Source organism: Callionymus lyra, chromosome 8 (genome assembly GCF_982586985.1).
Source record: "Callionymus lyra chromosome 8, fCalLyr1.hap1.1, whole genome shotgun sequence".
NCBI lineage: Eukaryota > Metazoa > Chordata > Actinopteri > Syngnathiformes > Callionymidae > Callionymus > Callionymus lyra.
This window is the reverse complement of record NC_141825.1, coordinates 1,158,991-1,180,184: the sequence shown is the minus strand read 5'-3', so window position 1 is coordinate 1,180,184 and position 21,194 is coordinate 1,158,991. Positions and strand designations below refer to the sequence as shown.

The following is a 21,194-nucleotide window of genomic DNA, read 5'->3' as shown; positions in this document are numbered from 1 at the left end:
TTTTACTGTTACTGCTTTGTTTCAATCACATCTTTCCCTGTACTTTAGTTTACATTTTTACAGTCGCAGACATTTTTTATACATTGTACACAAACAATAGAAGCAATTTAATCAAGATCAAACAGTTTTAGGCTCTCATGAAACAATCCATAACTGTTTTTTAAGCAATATCCCACTGTAATCAAACAGTTTTTAATTGTATTTAAACAACTATAATTAGACAATGGACATTATGAATATCATCTGATCATTTATGCGATCATTTTGTGTTATGTGAACTTTATTTATTGCATATGAACATTAAGTATTTCATGTGAAGATTCCGTGACCGTTATGTCATGTTATGTGTCATGTGATCACTTCAATGAGCACATCTACTGTTTACTGCTGCAATTAATACTAATAACAGCCTCTGTTGCTCCAGCATGTTAAGATGTTCCCGGTGTTTCAGGACATAACCCTCTTTTTCTCTCCAGCAGCTGTTGGTTACACATACAGGAGTCAACGGAAATTCACAGAAGATATCGACTGGTCGTACGCAGGTGAGTCACTCTTGTTTACTTCGGTGTCAGTGGAGGAAAGATGCTGGTCAGGTTCTAATACTCACATTTCACTTGTTGAAATGATCCATAAAATGTTTTACCAGCAATGGGATTTCTAACCTGCACATTTGGCTGTGACTCCTTCCATTAGTAAACCTGCGAAAGGGTCAGGAAGTCTGGATTGCATCAGGAAGGTCTGAACTAAACTGGTGTATTCACGTCTAGTTGGTCTGATGACCACCTGAGCTTCCTGGCTGCGTCACTGACAGTTGGGTCTTTTATGTTCCTGCTTTGATGACATTCAATTGATACTGACCCCAGAGGCATGTGGTGTGTGTGTGTAGGTGTGTGTGTGTGTGTCTGTGTGTGTGGGGGGGGTGTGTGTGTAGGTGTGTGTGTGGCATACACATCAAATAAACATCAAAAGAAATACTTTTCTTTTACTGATTCTGTGTGAAATACAATAAAATCAATGCTTTGATTAAACATGAACGTTATATTTGATCATGTCACGGGTCAAATATGAATGAATATAGTAAATATATACTTTCCATTATTCCACTAAACAGCAGAGCAACAAAGGTTTTGGCCAATGTGAACAGAACAAGATATGCTCCTTAAAGTCCATCTTGCTATCCATAATTAGTCCATGTCAATAATATGTATGCAAAGAGTCCAGATGGACAATTAATATATGTGTTTGCACCTGATGGTCATAAAGTTGAACGTATGTATCCCTAAACTGCAACTTAACTGTAATGAAAAGTTCAATATTTATCTTTGTAGAGAGTTGAAAGTATTTTATGGCTTTTGTAAGTGACAGAGGTTCCCCAAATATTTGAGTCAATTGGGAGAACATATCTTGGTAAAAATAACAAATAAAGTACATTATTGTGTAAGAAACGAAAAATATTCTATAACAAAGGTATCATGGTATTCAAATATAATTAAAGAAAACGAATTAAGAATAACAATAAATTGTCTAATGCAATATAAATAAAACAATACTAGGATGACTATTTCCTTTATTTGCCACTCTAAATATCACCATAACGCCATTTACTTTCTGACATGTGCAAGTCCCTTGTTCTACATTATCTACAGTAAGAAGTAATTTATTATTCTGCCCACTAACTTACTTATGTGGATCATGGATATCTTGATCCAGAATGTGACCCTGAGGGTTTTCCAGTCCAACAGCTCAATGTTTTTTATTCTGTACCTTTCAAACCAGAGCAACATCTGTCTGAAAAATGCACACAACATAGCCATGTTGTTGTGAACATCTGCATTTTTACTCCACTTAATTACCATCCAACATCTGGGAGGTTTTAGAAGACGGTCAGGTTTTCAACTGACTCCTCATAACGCGGAGGAGCACAGGTTCTACTAACCCTCTTCTAGCGACCCCAGCCACCCTACGGAGAAAACCAATTTCGTCTGCTTGTTCCCGCGACCTTCCTTTTTCAGTCAGCCACCGTTCTTGAGCATACTTAAGGGTAGGGACGTAGACCAGTACAGCCGGTGCAGTCAGTGCAGCATTCACATAACTGCAGATGCCGTCCCAATCTCACGCTCCATTCTTCCCTCACTTGTGAACAGGACCCCAAGGTACTTAAACCCCTACACCTAGGGCAAGATCTGATCCCAAACCAGGAGAAAGCTCCCCACTTTGTTTCAACTGCGAACCATTGATTCAGATCGGTGCAGATTCTCATCTCTTCACACTTCCTCGCTTCACACTTGGTTGCAGACCTTTCCAGTGAGAGTTGGAGGCCAACAGGATCACATCATCTGCATAAAGCAGTGCCCCCAGACCCAAGGCCACCAAACAGAACCCCCTTAACACCTTGGTTACGCCTAGAAATTCCATTAAAGTTATGAACAGAATTTCTGATGGAGTCCAACCCTCACTTGAAACGAGTCCCACTTAATACCAGCTATGGGGCCCAAGCTCTTGCTCTGCTCGTACAGAGAACAGACTGCCCTTAAAAGAATATCTATTGCCACATCTTCCCAAAGCACCTATGGCCGGACTTTTTGAGGGACACGATTGAATGCCTTCTCCGAAAACACAAAACACATGTGACCAGGTTTGGCAAATTCCCATGCGCCCTCAAGGATCCTGGCCATGGTGTAGAACTGACGAAAAACCACCTTGCTCCTCCTGAATCAGAGGTTCGACTATCCAACGGACCCACGTTTCCGGGACCCCTGAATAGATCTTGCCAGAGAGATTGAGGAAAATGATCGCCCTGTAGTTAAGAACACATCCTCTACCACCTTCAATCCAAAGCCAGAGGTACTGCCCCTGAACACCGTGTCAACTAAAACAGCTCCACAACCAATCTAATCCAAGGCCTTGCGGCCAATAACTTTATCTATAAATTATTTGTAAATTGTGCAATAGAATGAGGATAAACTTCAATGACCTGGACTTAGCTTAAGATACATATTCGTTTTCAAACATGATGCAGAATATAAACTATATTAATTAGGTTTGTACAAGTTTGTACATATACAAAGCATATTATAAAAAGTAATTAATAAGTTTTAGTTATTATAATGAAGTTAAACACTTGTCTGGTTAGGTGGGTCAACAGATCTGAATTGTGATTTTTTTTTGCCGACTCCCAAGAGTTTAGATCAGTGTGCATGCTGGACAAAAAATCTTTTTTCAGTTTGATTTATACTGCTACTGAAACACGTTCCGTCTGAGGGAAAGAGGAAACCTGAAACTGTAGGCAGCAGTTAAACAAATGAATGCTCATTCGCTGACCTCCGACATGAACAGTTAGATATGTGGACCCGGAGGGAGCTGTTTTAGTGGAAACTTTAGCCGAGTCAGATGCTAGAGAGCGGCTGAACAGCTGGATATTATTAACTCAAAGCTTTAGAGCGGCACCTGTTAGTCAGTGCTTAGGGAAAACACATCACAGTATTTTACACAAAAAACTGTTGAGAATAATTCCATGTTAGAATTATGTTGCCATTTTATTTTGTTTTATTTCAGTCCCAGCTGATCATCCAAGTCTTAATCTAATTTATCTTGGCCCATTATGTCAAAACTATCTTGGATTATTTATTCATTTTCAACAGATACTTCAATGAAAACTGTTTTGGCTATCAAATGAGGACTTAATCAAAAAGAACCTCCGCAATAAAAGTAAGGTTTTATTGCTATTCAAATTTCAAAATGAACGTTTATTGTATTAATGCTAGAAGTGCACTCACAGTTATTTGTGAAGGAACTACAATTGCCAAGTGTTTGGACCGTAATCGAATCATTAAAGTAAAATATAAAAATTAAGCCTTGTCTTAACGCTCAGATATCTGCCTTTGTGACAAATGTTTTTGAAGTATTTTTCAATAATAAAATAATAAAAATAACTTGTATTTCGTTTTCCACACAACATGAATGTCATGAGCTCATCACTGTCTGACAATATTAAGGAAATTAAGAAGATCCACTTTTGTTTTTCAACATCCAGTTCCTTTAACCTTTGTTCAAGTCATTCATTTATGTGTATGAAGACATTCTTTACTTTCTCCATGCTTTTTAACTTGTCGTTATGAATCCTATTCTAGTCCAATAAAAATGTACAACACATTTGAAGACTTTTTCTGGATCTAGAGTCTCAGCTCTTTATCACACCATGCAACTATTTAGCAACACAGTCTCAGAGCGCAGAGTTCATGAAATGAAACCATTTAAATCTCGTTTGTGCAGCACGAGCGTCCCTGTTCCCTTGCTCATAATCACCTGTGTGTGTGTTCTGTGTAATAGAAAAAGCAGTTACATTCAACACTTTGACAGCTGCCTCATTACTGTTGGGAGAAGTCGGAAGACATGAGAGGAAAAAGGTCGCAGGTTAAGACATCTTGCAATAAGTCATGGAAGCTCTTAGAGAGCCATTAGCGCTGGAGTGTTTTGTATTAGCTGCTACAAACTGCTAACAGCTGGCTGTAAAAACTGCAACAATACAGTGATGTAAACACAAAACACACCTGGATTGTTGTTCTGCTAGACACCACATTACCCTTAATAAGTTTTACAAACTGCTCCCTAAAGGAAGAGCTATTCTAACTCTCCAGTATGAGCCTGAAGTTGAGCACATTTTATGAATATTACATTTTAATTTTAATTCAAAAAAGGCAATTCTTAAAAGGTGCTGCAAAAATTGCCGGTGCTTTGACCTAGAGTAACATGGTGCCATAACTTTCAGTTGTTTAATAGAGACTTGACTTTGATGGATAAGTCTTGTCCAGTTTTGGACGGAAAAAAAGAACAACCATTATTAATAGATTTGCTCTGGTTTGCAGGGCTTCGCCAGAGACAGGGAGATAAACTTCACACCCACATACACACATTCAAATATGCTGCACTGTGTCTTGACTCAGTCATTCATTGATTCATTTTTGATTTTAAGATTTTTAGGTATTTGGAATTCCCCAACAAATGATGGTCTGTTTTGTCCTCTCTTGTATTGAAAATTACGTTTTTGCCAAGTCAGATAACTTCTACTGATGTGAAAAACCAGATCATGGTTGGATTTTCTCCCACTGTGGACAGAATAAAGTAGATTGAAAAGATGAAAAACATACATTATATTGCGTTTTTTTCTGCTAGTGAAAAGAAAATGATTATTTATACCAAAAAATATTTAGTTCCCCCTCTTTGGAGCACCAGCAGCCAAACCTGTTTTTAAAGATACATAAATGAAAAGTAATGAGTCCAAATGTCAAATTAATGTATATGTTTGTAGGCCATAACAATGCATCGTGAAGCTAAATGATCTCCATCCTCTTCTATCCAGGGACATTAAACCAAAACAACTGGGCCAAGAAGTTTCCCTCCTGCAGCAATGCCAAACAGTCGCCCATAGACATCGACGAGTCTGCGGCTCAGGTGAAGCTGCAGTACCAAAAGTTGAAGTTCCACGGCTGGGAGAACCTGACCAGAACCACTATCAAGAATGATGGGAAGACAGGTAAAGTCCGGCATGTCATGCTTTGATCCGTTCTCCTGTCAGTGAAAGAGACGTAAACAACTTTTGGGCTAAACAAGCTAACATTTTGTGATCACAAATTCAATTGTCTTGTTTGCATCAGGGCTGTAACTGATGAAACAGGGAGTTAAAAGGTTAAACTAACCTTAACAAAACCATAAATTATTGTTTTTTGTTTTCATTTTTGTACCATTATTTATGTGATTTTCTTATTGTATTGTACTTTTTGAGGCAGAACTTTTTATAGAACAATGATTAGTACAAACATTCTTTAAGTCATCACCACATTTGAGATTTTTTGTTGACAAAGATAAGACACAACATAACGTCACATGCTTATATTGTTTCCATCACCCCCGTGCTCTAAAAATTCTTCTGGCCACTGCATACAACTGTTTGATTGATGACTCGCAGTGAATAAAATGACCTGTGTGCAGGTCGGACAAGCATATTGGTCCCTGAGCTCCAACTAACTCAGTCTAATGTTAAAAACCAGACAAGTGTTTCCAGATTTTAACTCTCCTAATTGAGGTGTTTACTGCACCTTCTCTATGTAAGTGCTGTGAAACTCTAGAACCTGTTGTGAGCATCCAAGGTGAAACTGTAGACAAGAGTAATCCAGCTCACCTCCAGTAAAAGAAAGAGGTATGTGGCTTCTTAGCAACGTACAGTGAGGAAGAAGCCGGTAGCCAAATCCTCACAAAGTTTTTCCTTTATAGAGACATACGGGGGAGATTCTGGGAAGAATTCAGGGTGACAGTGCTCACGCTTTTCTTTGTCCCCACACAGTTAAAGCAGCAAAGGTTCAAGGCTCAAATCCTTGTCTTCACTATCTCTTTGTGAGGCTGTCAGGAGACCAAAATAGAGGCTTTCAAAGAGGAGAAGATAGACGGGCTTGCTCGTGTTGATCTGCCACAAACAAACTTTTCATCACAACTTAATTGGCTCCAAGTCTGGTCAATATTTACACTCACTCAGGGAAATGAGATCTGGGCCGTGGTCACAAGAAATAGTTCTGAAAGATGAAAATGGATTAAAGAGAATTGATTGACTAGATTTCTCACTTAAGAGATAAATCATGTGTGTGGCCTTCATAGCAGGTTTATGTTCAACTTTCACAAGGTTGAGGGCACTTTTCATTCTTTCTCTCTTTTTCCCAACACCGCTACTCACAAAACTTTGTCCATCCCATAACAGGTTTTCTCTTTAAACAGTTTCATTGGAAAGAGAAAATAAGTACTAGACGTTAATTTCATACTCTTTCATACTTTTATACTTTCCTATAATAGAGTAGAGAGTGTTTACTTAACTAGATGTCAAGTGTTTGTTTTTTTTATTTCAGTGGCAGTCAATGTGGACGGAGACTTCTATGTGAGTGGAGGAGGCCTCAAGTCCAAGTTTAAAGTAGGGCGCATTACGTTCCATTGGGGGCGCTGTAACGCCTCCTCAGAAGGATCTGAGCACAGTCTGGATGGAGTCAAGTACCCACTGGAGGTGAGGCTCCTGAGAACCCTTGGTTATAAGCATGTAACAAGCGAATGTTATAGACATTTTTACACATTATTTTGTATCAATTTTGAGTTTTTGTGTATACAATGTCTAAAAAGTCTTTGAGTCAGTGGTCCAGGCTCAGTCTGGCAGAGATGAGAACAACAGAGTTGGTCCTTTCTGATTTTTTCAGATGCAGATCTACTGTTATGAGGATCATTTCTTTAATTCTCTGGACGAAAGCATCAAGGCTGCAGGCAGAATCGCTGCCTTGGCTGTGCTGTTTGAGGTGAGCGTTTGAAATTTAAAAGGTATTCCAATCTCCCTGAGATCACTTGTAAGCTTGTCTGTTGGCCATTCTCCAGGATCAGTAGGCGTATGAGAGTGAGTCTTTGAGGAGTGTGTCATTCTTGACAGTCAAAAAGCAAAAAATCTTTCAACCCCAAACTTACAAGAGTAAGACTTCAACAGGACTACTGAAACTAATCACAGGTTTTCAAGAGACTGCGTTGCCTTGCTGAGGTATCGAACACTGGCAGCTTCAAACGGCCGTGTGTTTCTGAAGTTTGGGAATTGCATGGATGAAAAAAAAAACATCAATAAGGTGATTTTTAGTCTGAAGGTGATCTCATGTAGAGCATCAGCCCAAGTGGAAAACTTCTATTATTTACTCCCATGTTTCACTTTGTGTAGTCATGTTGCCCGCGGTGATGGTGCAGAGTGCGACCCAAAAGAGGGCAAGCCAAAATGAGACTCAGCAGAGCGTCTGATGTGATGCTGCAGGCTGTTGCTGCCTGTTGTGTGTGTTTGCAGAGGGAACAGGAAAAGCACACGCTGACACAACCATTTCATATTTTTCCTTTTTTATCCTGCATTCAAAGTTTCATTCCAGATCTTCTTGTAGTCTGCCAATGAAATCCTTTGTTCAGTAATTGAGCTCAAAACAATTGAAGACAGGAACTTTAGTTTAAACTAAGATATACCTCGAAATAAAGCATCAGTTGATGATTCTGATGTGGGGTGTTTGTCTGTATGTGCCGATGAAAAATGTCCCCTTTGTATGCAATAAGGAAAAGCCTAACAAGGACAATATTACTGTATTTCATAAGGTGTTGTAGCAGAGGTCAAACTTTATTGGTTTTTAGGAGAGATTGTATCTGAAATAAGTCAAAAGCAACAGCATAAAGAATATATGAATTAATGAAATTACTATTTTTTCTTATTTTGTCAGACAAGTGTTGAAGACAACTTCAACTATGCAGCCATCTTAGACGCCATCAACAAAGTGAGCAGACACGGTGGGTTTTCCTTCATCATTCTTCCTCGCCTGTTAACTCCTCTGACCTTTTTCTCATTTCTCATTTCTCCGACAGGTAAGAGCGCAGAGGTTTCCCCGTTCGTCCTTCAAGGTCTCCTGCCGAACTCAACCGAGAAGTACTTCATCTACAATGGTTCCCTGACCACACCGCCGTGCAGCGAGACTGTAGAGTGGATTGTCTTCAAAAACACTGTGGCTATTTCTCCGGAGCAGGTAGGAATGCTTTAGCGACCACTTCAATATCGATATTTACCTGTCTTAGATTTTTTTACTCATAGTTATCTTTTCAATTATATAAAAGTGATGTATAATTGAGCTTAGACAGCGCACAACTCCACCAAGAAGATAATTTCTAAAGCCTTTTTTCATAAGTCATTTTTGTGACTTTTGAGCCATTTTAGCAAATTCGGTAAAAAGTTAACTTCAATGAAGCGACTGGATCTCAGTGGTCGTCGTCTTCATCTTCGTACAAAATAACCTACTTAAAAAGGTCCAAATACTTCGATGTTCGTCTGTCCAGAATTGTTCCGAAAAACTTAAATAAGTAAGTTTTTGTTTTTTTGTTGTTTTGAAAAACAGTAAAACACTTATTGTTGAAAAGCTTGTCTTGATCTTGAAATACAGAAGAATGTTGCTTCCACTGTGTTAAGTGGTGGATTCAGAAAGCAATGAAGTCCTCTCACTCTCCACCACACACCCTGTAGTGGGGTTTAGTCAGAGCTGAAAGTCAGCGCTTGACTTCAGGTCAGCACGACAAAGGAACACAATAACACAAATGTGCGTAAACACTGTTTAGAATCGTGTTCAAGGGCCTGAAAGGAGAAATTATCATACCACAGCAGTGGAAAGAGGTTGAGTCTGTTGAGAGACTGCTTGTGTAGGCCTGAGGCTGTGTGTGATTGACAGCTCCATACAAAGACAATCTTAACATCAAACACAATACTGAGTCACAAAAGATCCTAATGGTATTTACAAACACACACGCACTCTCTCACACACACACATTTGATCAAACATTTAGAAAGATTTTATAACAAGAGTTATCAAGACCTGAGAGATTTTCTTCACATGGACACTTAGTTACATCTTTTTCCTCTTCAAGGGTAAAACCAGTGCACAGAAGTACATATTATGTATCAATAATTGTGTCACAGGCATATTTACACCTCAGATAATCTTTGACATGGAAGCAACATTCTCACAATCTTCCAGACACATTTCATTTATTTATTTCAGCCGTTTATTAGGGCTTTTAAAGTAACTCGTAAAAATATTTGAATAAAACGGCTTTTACTTATAGAGAACAGCTTTTTCTTTTACTAAAAGATATATTAATTAACTCAATCAGTAATTTTTTGGTAGAATTAGTTACATCATTTCAGTATCCAGTTAAAACAATCACAAAATACCACAGGAGTTGCTGATCATTAGAAAAGTGTTCCATCATTGACCTACTAGAAAATGGTTGTTTTCCACCTCTGTCGCTACTTAGTTTCCCACCTCTCGAGCGTGTCTCGGCGGGTCGGCATTCCAAGTTCAGGACTCAGTGAGTCACTGTAAATTAGGCTGTTCAAGTGTTTCCAAATGACCCAGATGGTCAATTATGGTGCCTCAGAAGGAAGATAGGTGACTCCTGTTGACACCCCTTATTTGAGGTCTGAGAAGGTGAGACGACACAGGATGTGTTAAAAGAATAACAGGTTTGAGTTTCTTGACCTGTAGTAAATGGTCCAATACCTTTTGTGTAATATTCATTATAATTAATGAGGAATGTTGCAGTGTTAGTCATGGGCCACATCATAGGTCACAGCTTAGACAGTTTGAAGAGTTGTAGTATAATATGTGACATTTTAAGTAAGTAGGTAAGTAAGTAATTTTTATTTGTATAGCGCTTTTCCAGACCAGGGTCACAAAGCGCTTAAACAATCAAAACAATACTCAATAAAATATATAGTTTAAAGGGCAAGATAACACAACAGGAGTTAGAGAAAATCAAGGAAAAGCCTCAACAAATAGAAACGTCTTGAGATGTTTCTTGAAGGAGTCAGTAGACTCCATCAAGCGCAAAGAGAGAGGAAGATCGTTCCAAAGCTTAGGAGCAACAGCCTGGAAGGATTTCTCTCCTCTGGTCCTGAACCGTGTGTGAAGAACCATCAGTAGATTCTGATCCACAGACCTCAGAGCCAGAGCTGGGGTGTAAGGCTGGATCAGATCACTGATGTAAGGAGGAGTCTGACCATGAATAGATCTGAAAGTAAGAACCAGAATTTTAAAGTTGATCCTGAAAGAAACTGGAAGCCAGTGAAGATTTTTAAGGATCGGAGAAATGTGAGTTCTTCTACTTGAGCGGGTCAGAATTCTCGCTGCAGAGTTCTGAATCAACTGCAGGCGAGACAGCTCCTTCTTGTTAAGACATGAAAATAAACTGTTGCAATAAGTTTTAGGCATAGTCGTAGTCATATTAAAGTCAACATTAGCTACAGAATCCTGAAATCAAATTTAGAAGTTTCCAGAAAATAGCAGGTTATAAATAGTCGTTCCAAGCGTTGCAAGCTGGCAGTTGTAAAATGTGACTCGTGGTTGTAATTCAGCAGAAGCTTCATGCTGCTGTGATGACCTTGTTGACCTTGTCCTGTTGTGTGTCCAGCTGGAGGTGTTCTGTGAGGTGATGACCATGGAGCAGGCCGGGTACGTCATGCTGATGGACTATCTGCAGAACAACTTTCGAGAGCAGCAGCAGCAGTTCATGGGTCAAGTCTTCTCTTCCTTCACCGGCACAGAGGAGGTCCAGATACCAGGTAATCTAGGCGAGCTATCATGCTACCCATTTATTGACTCAGACAAGATGTCATTTTACAGAAACAAACCAGATTTATGGTGCTTATAAGCATGAAAAAAGTGGACCAGACTTGATGGGAGTGAGCGAGTGCAGGATTATAATAGAACCACACTGACCCAAATGAAGAGTAGTGACAGGATGGCTGGTCGAGGACATCAATGACCAGCTTGGTCAATACTTGAATTCAGTGATGAGTAATGAGCTGGTATTGATCCTTTGAGGAATGTTCTGGTGTGGATCATCAACTGCTCTTCAGCGAGAAATACTGGTGCACTGTCACTTTGCATCAAACACATGATGGATATTAAAAATATTACACAGTGTTGTCTGAGTTTACCTCTGCATTATGTGGGACCTAGAGGAAAGAACCCCATGCAGTCAAAAAATAAGTAACATAAAACATTGGTATTTACAACCATTGGGGTGACTTAAGCATTAAACAAACCCAGGTAAATGCAATAACAACACTTTTGTAATGTACGGTTAGATGTTAATATCATTTGTTTACATTCAGCCAGGAGCAGTCGACTCATCAATGAACATATAACTACATTTTTTTCACACTTGTTTAGCATATGTAAATCGAAAATTATATTTTCTACCAATTCTACATTCAAATAATTATTATTTTTGGGAGGTAAAATGATAAAGCAGTTAAAGCTCTAATTCAATATATCCCATCATTTCATTTCTACTGGACGTTGTTATACGCTGGTTTGCTGTCCCGCTCTGCCCTCTAGTGTTGATAAAGAAACTAACACGATAAATAAATGTTCAAATGTTTCAGTGAAATTCAAAGTAAATATGTGAAGCTGCTGCTTGTTTTTGATCTTTCATAGTCATGCTGGAATAAGTGGATTTATATTGTCAGAGCCTGTAGTTTGTGTTAATCCTGGACCTTTTGCATCTGTCAGGGGCATTATCTCGACTGTCCTAATCCCAAATCTGACCCAGAATCAACCTCGGGGATCACATAGATCTGGAAAAACACACAAAGGATGTTATTTACCTGCCCTCTCAGTCTGAAAACATACAATGGTAAATTGGTGGCCTGTCCAGGGTGGTTTTACCCTGTAGATGGTTAACAATCAATATAATTGAGAAAGAATTTTCTTTTTTATGAATTCTATAGAATATTTGAAAAATGTAATTCAGGGATATATCCAAAAATTTACCTGGCAGTCATGCAGCATTATTCCGCTAGGAAATGTAAAATACCCTTTTTTTTTTAATTGTAAATTATAACAAAAGCTTTTTCCAATTCCAAAATTCTGGAAATGTTTTTCATGTCTGACTGTTAAGAAGTTCTCAATTTTGTGTTGGACTGGATGAAGATAAATGTGCTTTCTATTTTGAACTTAAATGACATGCGTATTGGGGTAGTGTTGCTGTTCTACTCCTCATTTTCACTTTATCAAATGAGAGTAACTAGTTTGGACACCCCTGATGTAAATGCTTCAAAATATGTGAAAATGTCACATTGAGGTTTGTGTTCATTTAAAACATTCATATTAAGTATTTAAAAAAACATGGATCGCAACTGTACCATTGTAAATTAGTATTAGACACCAAGAGCTTTGTTGTTGTTGTAATCGTTCAGCTTGTTCTACCAAGAAAAACTTGTTAGAGGTGAAGACCAAAAAGAACTTAAACTAACTTGTGTGCACGGCGACAGACTTGTATCCTGTCCAAGGTATTCCCTCACCTCTCGCCCAATGAAATTGGGATAGACTCCAGCCCCCTGTGACCCTCATAAGGGATAAAGCATTACCAAAAATAAATGAATGAATTTCCTGGAAGTGGGTCACTGGGATTTTGACCCCAGGGACAGGACTGAGGTTATAGATGATGTAAGATGAATGATGGATGTCTTTAAATAGGGTTAGCATTATAAAAACACTGAAACTGTCAACAAAATGTCAGAATCTATTCAAGTGTAACTTCAAAACTGCAACATAATGAGGAACCAATATCTGTGTAAAAGGTTAAACGTTGCTCCATGCGTTTCAGTGTGCAGTTCGGAGCCAGAGAACATCCAGACGGCGCCTTACAACCTCAGCAGCCTGCTGGTGACGTGGGAGCGACCTCGTGCCGTTTATGATGCCAGCATTGAGAAATACCGGGTCACATACCAACTAGCAGACGAAAGAAACTCTGCTCCCACAGAGTACTTGACCGATGGAGATCAGGACGTGGTAAGGACGTAAAACATGAGAGGATAAAGATAAAGAAGTGATGGTCTGTACCTATCATTCCACCAGGGGGCGATACTGGACGACCTGCTAGCCAACTCCAGTTACATTGTCCAGGTCGTAGCGGTCTGCAGCAACGGTCTATATGGACGTTTGAGCGACTCGGTGGCATTCACTATGCCCATCGATGACCCGGGTAAGACAGAACGCGCCAGCCGGCAAGGGTAGAGTTCCAAGATGATGATGCTTTCTGACTGCAAGGCTTTTTATTATTAAAATTAAATTAATTAATTAAAATTATGTTTAAAAGATGTAGTGCATAATTGTAATGGATAATAATAATAATAATAACAATAATAATAATAATAATAATAATAATAATAATAATAATAATAATAATAATAATAATAATAATAATGGAACAGACATTTTTGTCCGTATCAAAAAATCTCATTAGTGACATGAAAGGCTACTTCATTTGTTTTATGTATGCAAGTGAAATATTAAGTAAGTATAATCATACTTTACTATACAAATTGAGACAAGATCTGCTGGCATAGATCATGAAAACAGTTTTCGCCTGCTTTTATTTTTTAATATTTGTATCCGACTGATCCAGCCTCTCATCCTCTGTGAAATCTTGAATGTTTTTTATTTTCTTCTTCATTTGTCTTTGTCTCATATTCTCTTGTGTAATGTGATTTAAGATGCCTGTTCTCAGTCACTTATCTTTTCTAGTTTAGTTTCCATGTTTATGCTGTTCTTCATTGCACAGTAAGACAACTAACATTTGCATGTTTGTAACATCTATGAACCCTCAATGAAATAAACCAACACGCCTTGATATGAAGATCCCTTTGATTGTTATGGATGGCAACATGTAGAGGACTGTGTTTGGTGAAATACTAATCTACTGATCAGTAATGTCTGACTTTGAAAAGGTCTTACAATTGCGAACATTACATCATTCATTATTCATTTATTTAAATGTGCATGGGTATGGATGGATGGATAGATGGACGGACGGACGGACGGATGGACGGACGGACGGATGGACGGACAGACAGACAGACAGACAGACAGACAGACAGACAGACAGACAGACATCAAAAGCAACAAGCATACCCTCCATCAACTTTAGTAATCTTGGAACATCCAACCCATTAAACTTGTGAAAACCTCATGCTTCAGTCCCACCTTCATGTAGCCTCAGACAGGTAAGGTCATACCCATAAGTCCCTCCTCTTAACATGCATTCCCTGCTGTCTACTGTACGCCTGACTCCACCTCATGTGTGGCATTTGCAAGTAACTCCATGGATGGCACCAAACACAAAGGCAGATCATGAAAAATAGTTGCAAATGCTTAAGGTTAACATGAGTGCATGTAATGATGCATGAGCTTTGCTTGAAGTGAAACCTGTCTGTCTGTTTCCTTCTGTCTATCCTGTTGATTCAACAAATCGAACTTGATTTCCCCTCAAGCTCAGAGAGACTCTATCAAAAACTATAATAAATGAAAGTGAATTTCATTCACTGAGCGCTGCATATCTGAAAAGTAGACCCTTGGAACTATTTCAAACCGTTTTATCCTTTGTCTCTGTTCAGTTAAAACATCATCAAACTGCAAGTTTATCAGTAATTATTAAATTGTACTTGTTTCTTCTTCTAGAAAATACTTTGGATCCAGACTCAAATGAGTTTGAATATGAGGTAAGAAAGGATGTTACAATGAAGAGCTACTACTACTTCTCATACTATACATATTTACTCATACTTATATTAGTATTAATAATAGTGATAGTTATAACCATGTTTTCTTAAATCTAAATTTAAACAGAAACTACTTCACTGTTACTCCAAATAAATAATCAAAATTGTATTATGTGACTATTGCCACAGTGACCTTTTCTGTAAGAAACATTCTAATCGACCTTGCATATTATTTCAATGGTCAGGATGATAATGTTAATATTTACGGTGTAGTGTACAACAATGCACTATTAATGTTCTGTATTATAACATATTTTAATATTTTATTCAGTGCCATATTGTTATTGTTGTTGTAACTAAAGTTTGTCTTTAATTGCAGCTCAACAATGGCCCTTGGAAAACACAAGTGCAAACTGACGATGATAAGTCTTGGAATGCTGCAAACTCAGCCAGTAGCTCGTCGTCACCTGGTTTACCTCCACCTGAAGCCAGGACCACAAGTGCCGCCGTAAGAAGGACCAGCACGGACTCACCAGTGCTTGGTCTATCTGAGGGGTCTAAGCAGCGCAGTACAGCTATCCCACCGCTAGAGGTCACTCCTTCACCAAAAAACAGGGCTGATCGCAAAGACACTGTTACCTCAACCACCACGATTGTGCATACCACAAGGACAGCAACACACCCTGAAGCGGGTCACACCATTTCAACATTATCTAAAACCAAAATCAGGACTACAACATCCAAGGCTGGTGTTGTTGATAAAGTCTGGTCCCATGCCACCACCCCAGATCCTCCCAGCAGTCCATCCTCGCTTACCAACGTCACCGGCGACAGCCTCCCATCCTCTGTAGACAATACATCAGATGCCAGACAAGGAGGCCCTTATCAGAACCAGAGTCCAAGTTCTAAACCACCAGGTGGCGCTGTTCCAGCTCTAACCACTACTGCCAGTCTGCCTCCCTTTTCAGCTCCTAAGACAACTGTTGGATTAAGTGGTGTTCTTTTGCTGTCCACAAAGCACTTCTCTAATGGTGAGCTCACCCATGTCCTCCCCTCTGCCTCCTCCTCTGCCCTCCTGACCTCCTCTTCTCTGTGCGACTCGGCGGAGCTTGGTGACGCCCCCTCCACCTGCCTGCATGATCCTCCCTCTTCCTCTTGGCCTGTGTTGTCTGCCTCTGCCGTGGAGCCCCAGCATGCTGCTACTGCACTGCTGTCTAGCAAAGACCCAGCTTCTCCTATAAACCCCACACTCTCTGTCTCCACCCTGCCTCCCCCCTCTGACCATCTGTTCGGTGGGGATTCTGTCTTCCCCGTTGTTGAGTTTGATGATAGCAGTGGTAATATTCTTTTAAGCTCTTCATCTCCGTGGGTCCATTCGAGCAGTCCCTCCATTTTAAGCAGCACACCTCCACTTCTCACTGTGCTGGAATCTTCAGATCTGACTGAAGATCACTCAGAATTCTGGGAAAAGTCCTTTGAAACAGTCTCCTTGACTCTCAGCTCCGCTCTTGAGCCATCCATTAAACTGTCCAGCAACTTACCCTATCCTAGTGTATCTCCTAGCCTGGCTTTCTCTACTGGATTCGATGACTCCAAATATGCAACTGGAAGCTCAATCGACTCTTTTCTGGCCGAGGTAAGCAGGGAAGGTTTGTCTTCAGTGGGTGACATTGAAACCATGTGTGGCTGTTCCATGGAGCCATCCTCGTCATGGTTACATGCCACTCAATATGTTCCGTTGCCATCCTCAGCCTGGGACTCTTCCAGCTCACAACACTTCAGCGTGGACCTCTTTTCAACTGGTGTCGGGTTTGACCACTCTGTACGCTCTTCATCTGTGGTGCATTCTGGCGGTGTCTTCCTAGACCAGCTTCCCTCCTTCTCACCTTCATCGACCTTTCCAATCCCCCGTCTCCTACAACCCACGTCTAGTGACCTTCCCATTTCTGTTGCAGCCACAGAATCCAAAGTGGTAGATCCTTCAGTTACCGCGTCAGACGCTAACTCTGCTGTGCCAACAACCCCCTTCTCTTCTCCCACCACTTCTACCCTCCACCCTCCAACCAATGCTTCAGCGTTAGACAGCAGCAGCGGGGCCTCGGGTTCAGCTCAGTTCCCCGACTCTCAAGAAGGAAGTGTTGATCAAGAGTGGGACCAGGTTCAAACCTCGGCCTCAGGCGAGAGAGAGCTTTCTCCTAAAACACAAGTGGCGAACTCTTCTGTTTCATCTACTGTATCAGGATCGGGCCAGACACCGGATGATTTGGAGGAACACCCATCTGCCTTCTATTTTGAAAGTGAGAGTGGTAGCACATCCGACTCAGAAGGCACAGGAAGTTCACTCATAACACCAGTAGCGCCCAGCTCGCCCTGGCTGTTGGGCACTGAGGAGGAGAGTGGTTCTGGACAGGCTGAAGGCCTGTTTGACAACGAAACCTCCTCAGACTTTACAATACCAGAGCAGGCAGAAAGAAACTCAGAGGAGGAGGAACCAGTAGCAGGTAATACGCCGCCGCCCCAGCTGTCTCAACTGGACCTCCAGAAGAACACTAATCCTCCATTATTCAACAAGCTTTCGCTGGTTCTTAAACATCGCTGCTTTCATTCTCTGAAGCATTCCATCATTCCACATCATGACCATTTATTTTTCTGAACACAAGACATGTCAACCAGTCTATGACAGAACTGATATTGTGTGTGCCGAACTGAAGCATAAACCATCGCTGTGCTCAGTTCTTTAGTTGTTACTCTATGTAACCTTGTTTGTGATGTCACCATGCAAGTGTTCTAGTGTGGTGGACTTTAATATCATAACTTGGTGGGCCAGGATGGCTCACATGGCTTAAGTTTGACAGTGTTGGCAGAGTTTCAAATGAGTAAGAATCACTCCAACGCTCCGTGATAGAGGCATTACTCTCTAACTTAAGGATAAATCAATTTCAAATTAGCAGTTCCTTGGTTTTTCTTTCACATTTGCTAAAATCTTCCCTAATAGTGAAAGAAAAACAGAACTGAAAAGCTACATTTTTACATGACCAACCAACTTAGATAAGGTGATAAAAGTAGGTCATGAAATACTAGCAAATATGCTAGAAAGTCTAATAACTAACCATTTTAAGAAAACACGCGAAAGATAGACGCCGACCTTACAAGTTCAAACTGGTTCCACCTTATTGAACAGGAAGTTTGAGTGTTAGTCATGAAAAGCAGCATGTGTTGGTAATTGTTTTAAGTTCCACTTGTTCAATGTTGCTTAATAGGTATGACATCAAAGTGCTTCCCAACTATTCTCTTCGACAGTCACCTAGCAACACTGTCCATTGCTGGTTTCAACTTTTCACACCTGGATAAAAAGTCAGAAAAACAAACTAACTCATGTTGAGACTTGTCGTTGATATTTGTCTTCCTATTCCTTCCTCCACACCGCATTCTTCCTTTCTCATCCCTTTTCCACCATCTCATCTATGTGTGACTTGTTGCCATTAGTTACGGTTTCAGTGTTGAGATCTGAATCTTAAGATGCTGGATCCTAAACATGCTACTTGTCAGCTAACTTAGTCATTGTCATGACAGCGCATGAACCAGCTCTTGAACCATGACCTTGTTGGTCCAAGGAGGTAAACATTGACTGGCACTGAAGACAAATGTATGTATCTCTGAGGTCAGGAGTCATCTTCTCCCGCGCCAGCCATGAATGAGTTATGTTAAAGTTCACACGCTTGTGTTTGTATGTTTTCTATTAAGAGCTTCTGCTCGACGTTTTAAAGGAACAACTTGTCGTTCGAGCAACTTTTAGGGAACTGTGATGTGATGTGCTGCTCCAGAAACCTTGAAAATAATTTACAGTTAACTTGATTCACTTCAGTAAATATGAAACATATTTGTCATTACTTATAGTCCATAAATGCCATTTCATGTCTCATCTGTCTCGCTCCCCTCCTTATTCTCCAGATGTCAGTAACAGCAGCCATGAATCAAGAGTGGGCTCCGTACGAGATCAACAAAGGAAAGCAATCCTTCCTCTCGCCATCATCTCCACTCTGACCGCCGTGGGCCTCGTCGTCCTCATAAGCATCCTGGTCTACTGGAGGTAGGAGCTGCTGTCTTCCTCTCCCCTGTCTCATCTGAAGGTTCATACATTTGATGGGAAACGATGGTGGGAGCTTTTTGATCTGCTGTCGGGACCACAGGAAGTCCAATTCATTTGTACATTTCCTGGATTAATCTGTGCAAGGATGGGATGGATATCTTCTTTATTGATGGCTCCCAGCTTCAGTAATACCTGAACTGCGCAAGCACTTTATACTATATATATATATATATATGACATCTCCCCTTTTCAGAAGTTAAACCTGGCCAAGCAACATAAAACAAAAAAGATGTTTACTCTTATACTTCCGAGTACCCGGACAAATTACCAACAGTCTGAACTTCTGTTTCAATAGTACTTCCAAATCAAATCAGAATTATTACTTTTCTTTTACTTGTTTTCAAATTTATACACATAATATTCTGATACACTCTTCTTCAAAATCACAGATTCACAGGTCGAGTCTGCTGACTGGGCGCAAACCTGTCCAGATCTAGTTAAGTTTGAGCTGAAGTTGGAGTGTTATTGTTCTTAGTAAAAGGGATTCTTGAGTGTGTAAGGTCTGAGCCGCTGATTGATGTATTGTCCTCACATGTCCCTTCAGAGGTTGGTTGAGCATTAGGAATTCGATTCCGTCTCAGCTCTGTCCGGTGTGGAGTTTTAATAATAAAAGGTGTCATTTTCTCACGTGAAACCACAACCGGAGTAGACCATGATTTATCCAGGTCTAGGATGTAGAACAGGTATTGGTTTGGCTTCATGACGTCTGTTGTAATAGTAAGCCTGCTGGACCTTTTCCTTCCTGTCTTTATCCTTGACCTCAGACCCTTTGGGCCATTTGGGACTTTGAGTCTTTTCTAATATGGGAATAGTGGTTCTTATTTTGTGTCCCATTAATAGTTCAGCTGGACTGTACCCTGTGCTGATGCATAGTGTTGACCTGTAGCTTATTAGAGCCATTAAGGTCGTCCTTTTTCGCTGTTTGGACAGCTCTCTCTGCATGTCCGTTACCCTGTGGGTGATGTGGACTAGACGTAGTGTGTTTAAAGTCTAGCTGCTTTGCAAACTCTCTGAACTTGGCACTAGAAAACTGTGGCCCATTGTCGCTCACAACCTCATCAGGTATACCAAAACTTAGTAGTAAGAAACCACCTGATTTTCCTGCTTGTACTTGTACAAAGATCCATCCCAACTCTCTTCCAAGGACTTCCTTTTGTTCCTCTTTGTTTCACAACAAGTTGACATGACGTTATTAATTGACACAGTTCTGCCGATAGTCCAGGCCACCTGGCCTGATGACTATCATGATGACCATCATGATGACCATCCTATATTTTGTGTTAAATCTTAACTCTGATTACTTTTGACGCCACGATCCTGCAGCCCCTCAACACGTATCCATTGTGTCCTGAGAGTTCAGATTTTACCTGCAAATATGCTACTGCTTCGATTGGGACATTATTGACATGTTCTGGCCAACCTTGGTTTATCAGAGTTATTACAGTGTTTAGCTCAGTATCTGTAGTAGTAGGCGTGTATGGGTGCTGTTGACATTAACGCCTTGATTTTGGCGAACGCTGTCTGTTGTGAATGACTCCATGACCAAATGGTTGTTTTCTTTTTAGAATCCCTTATTAGTCCCGCGAGGGGAAATTCAACCATTCACACATACTGATGTGAGTAGGCATGCACACTTGCGCCAAGTTCACCATCAGGAGCAATCAGGGTGAAGTGTCTTGCTCAGGGACACAACGACACAAGCTTGTCTGGAGCTGGGATTGAACCTGCAACCTTTTGGACTGCAGGCAACCACTCTACCATCTGAGCTATGTCGCCCCAACAGTTCCTACAGTGGTTGTCCGACTGTTGACTGATTAGGGATGTACTTCCCAGGTAGTTGTTCATACCTATGATCCTCTTCAGCTCGTGCAGGTCTGTATGTGTTGGAAGCTGTTGTATTGCCTCCACTTTCCCTGGATCTGGCTGCACTCCCGAGCTGTCAAT

General features: G+C 40.4%; 1 protein-coding gene across 7 annotated transcripts in view; it reads left to right on the top strand.

Moving 5' to 3' along the window:
- Positions 1-21,194, top strand: part of ptprz1a (protein tyrosine phosphatase receptor type Z1a) — a 58,559-nt gene that overhangs the window by 20,412 nt on the left and 16,953 nt on the right. For 2 of the 7 annotated variants that reach the window (XM_087796806.1, XM_087796810.1), the window contains exons 2-13: positions 477-542; positions 5,360-5,533; positions 6,894-7,045; positions 7,233-7,328; positions 8,271-8,337; positions 8,413-8,570; positions 11,005-11,155; positions 13,207-13,391; positions 13,458-13,584; positions 15,060-15,100; positions 15,480-17,601; positions 19,052-19,190. In XM_087796806.1, the coding sequence (XP_087652932.1) occupies positions 477-542; positions 5,360-5,533; positions 6,894-7,045; positions 7,233-7,328; positions 8,271-8,337; positions 8,413-8,570; positions 11,005-11,155; positions 13,207-13,391; positions 13,458-13,584; positions 15,060-15,100; positions 15,480-17,601; positions 19,052-19,190 (3,478 nt within the window). Of the gene's footprint in view, positions 1-476; positions 543-5,359; positions 5,534-6,893; positions 7,046-7,232; positions 7,329-8,270; positions 8,571-11,004; positions 11,156-13,206; positions 13,392-13,457; positions 13,585-15,059; positions 15,101-15,479; positions 17,602-19,051; positions 19,191-21,194 lie in introns of all 7 variants that reach the window. The other 5 variants (XM_087796805.1, XM_087796803.1, XM_087796807.1 and 2 more) reach the window with 4 other exon arrangements.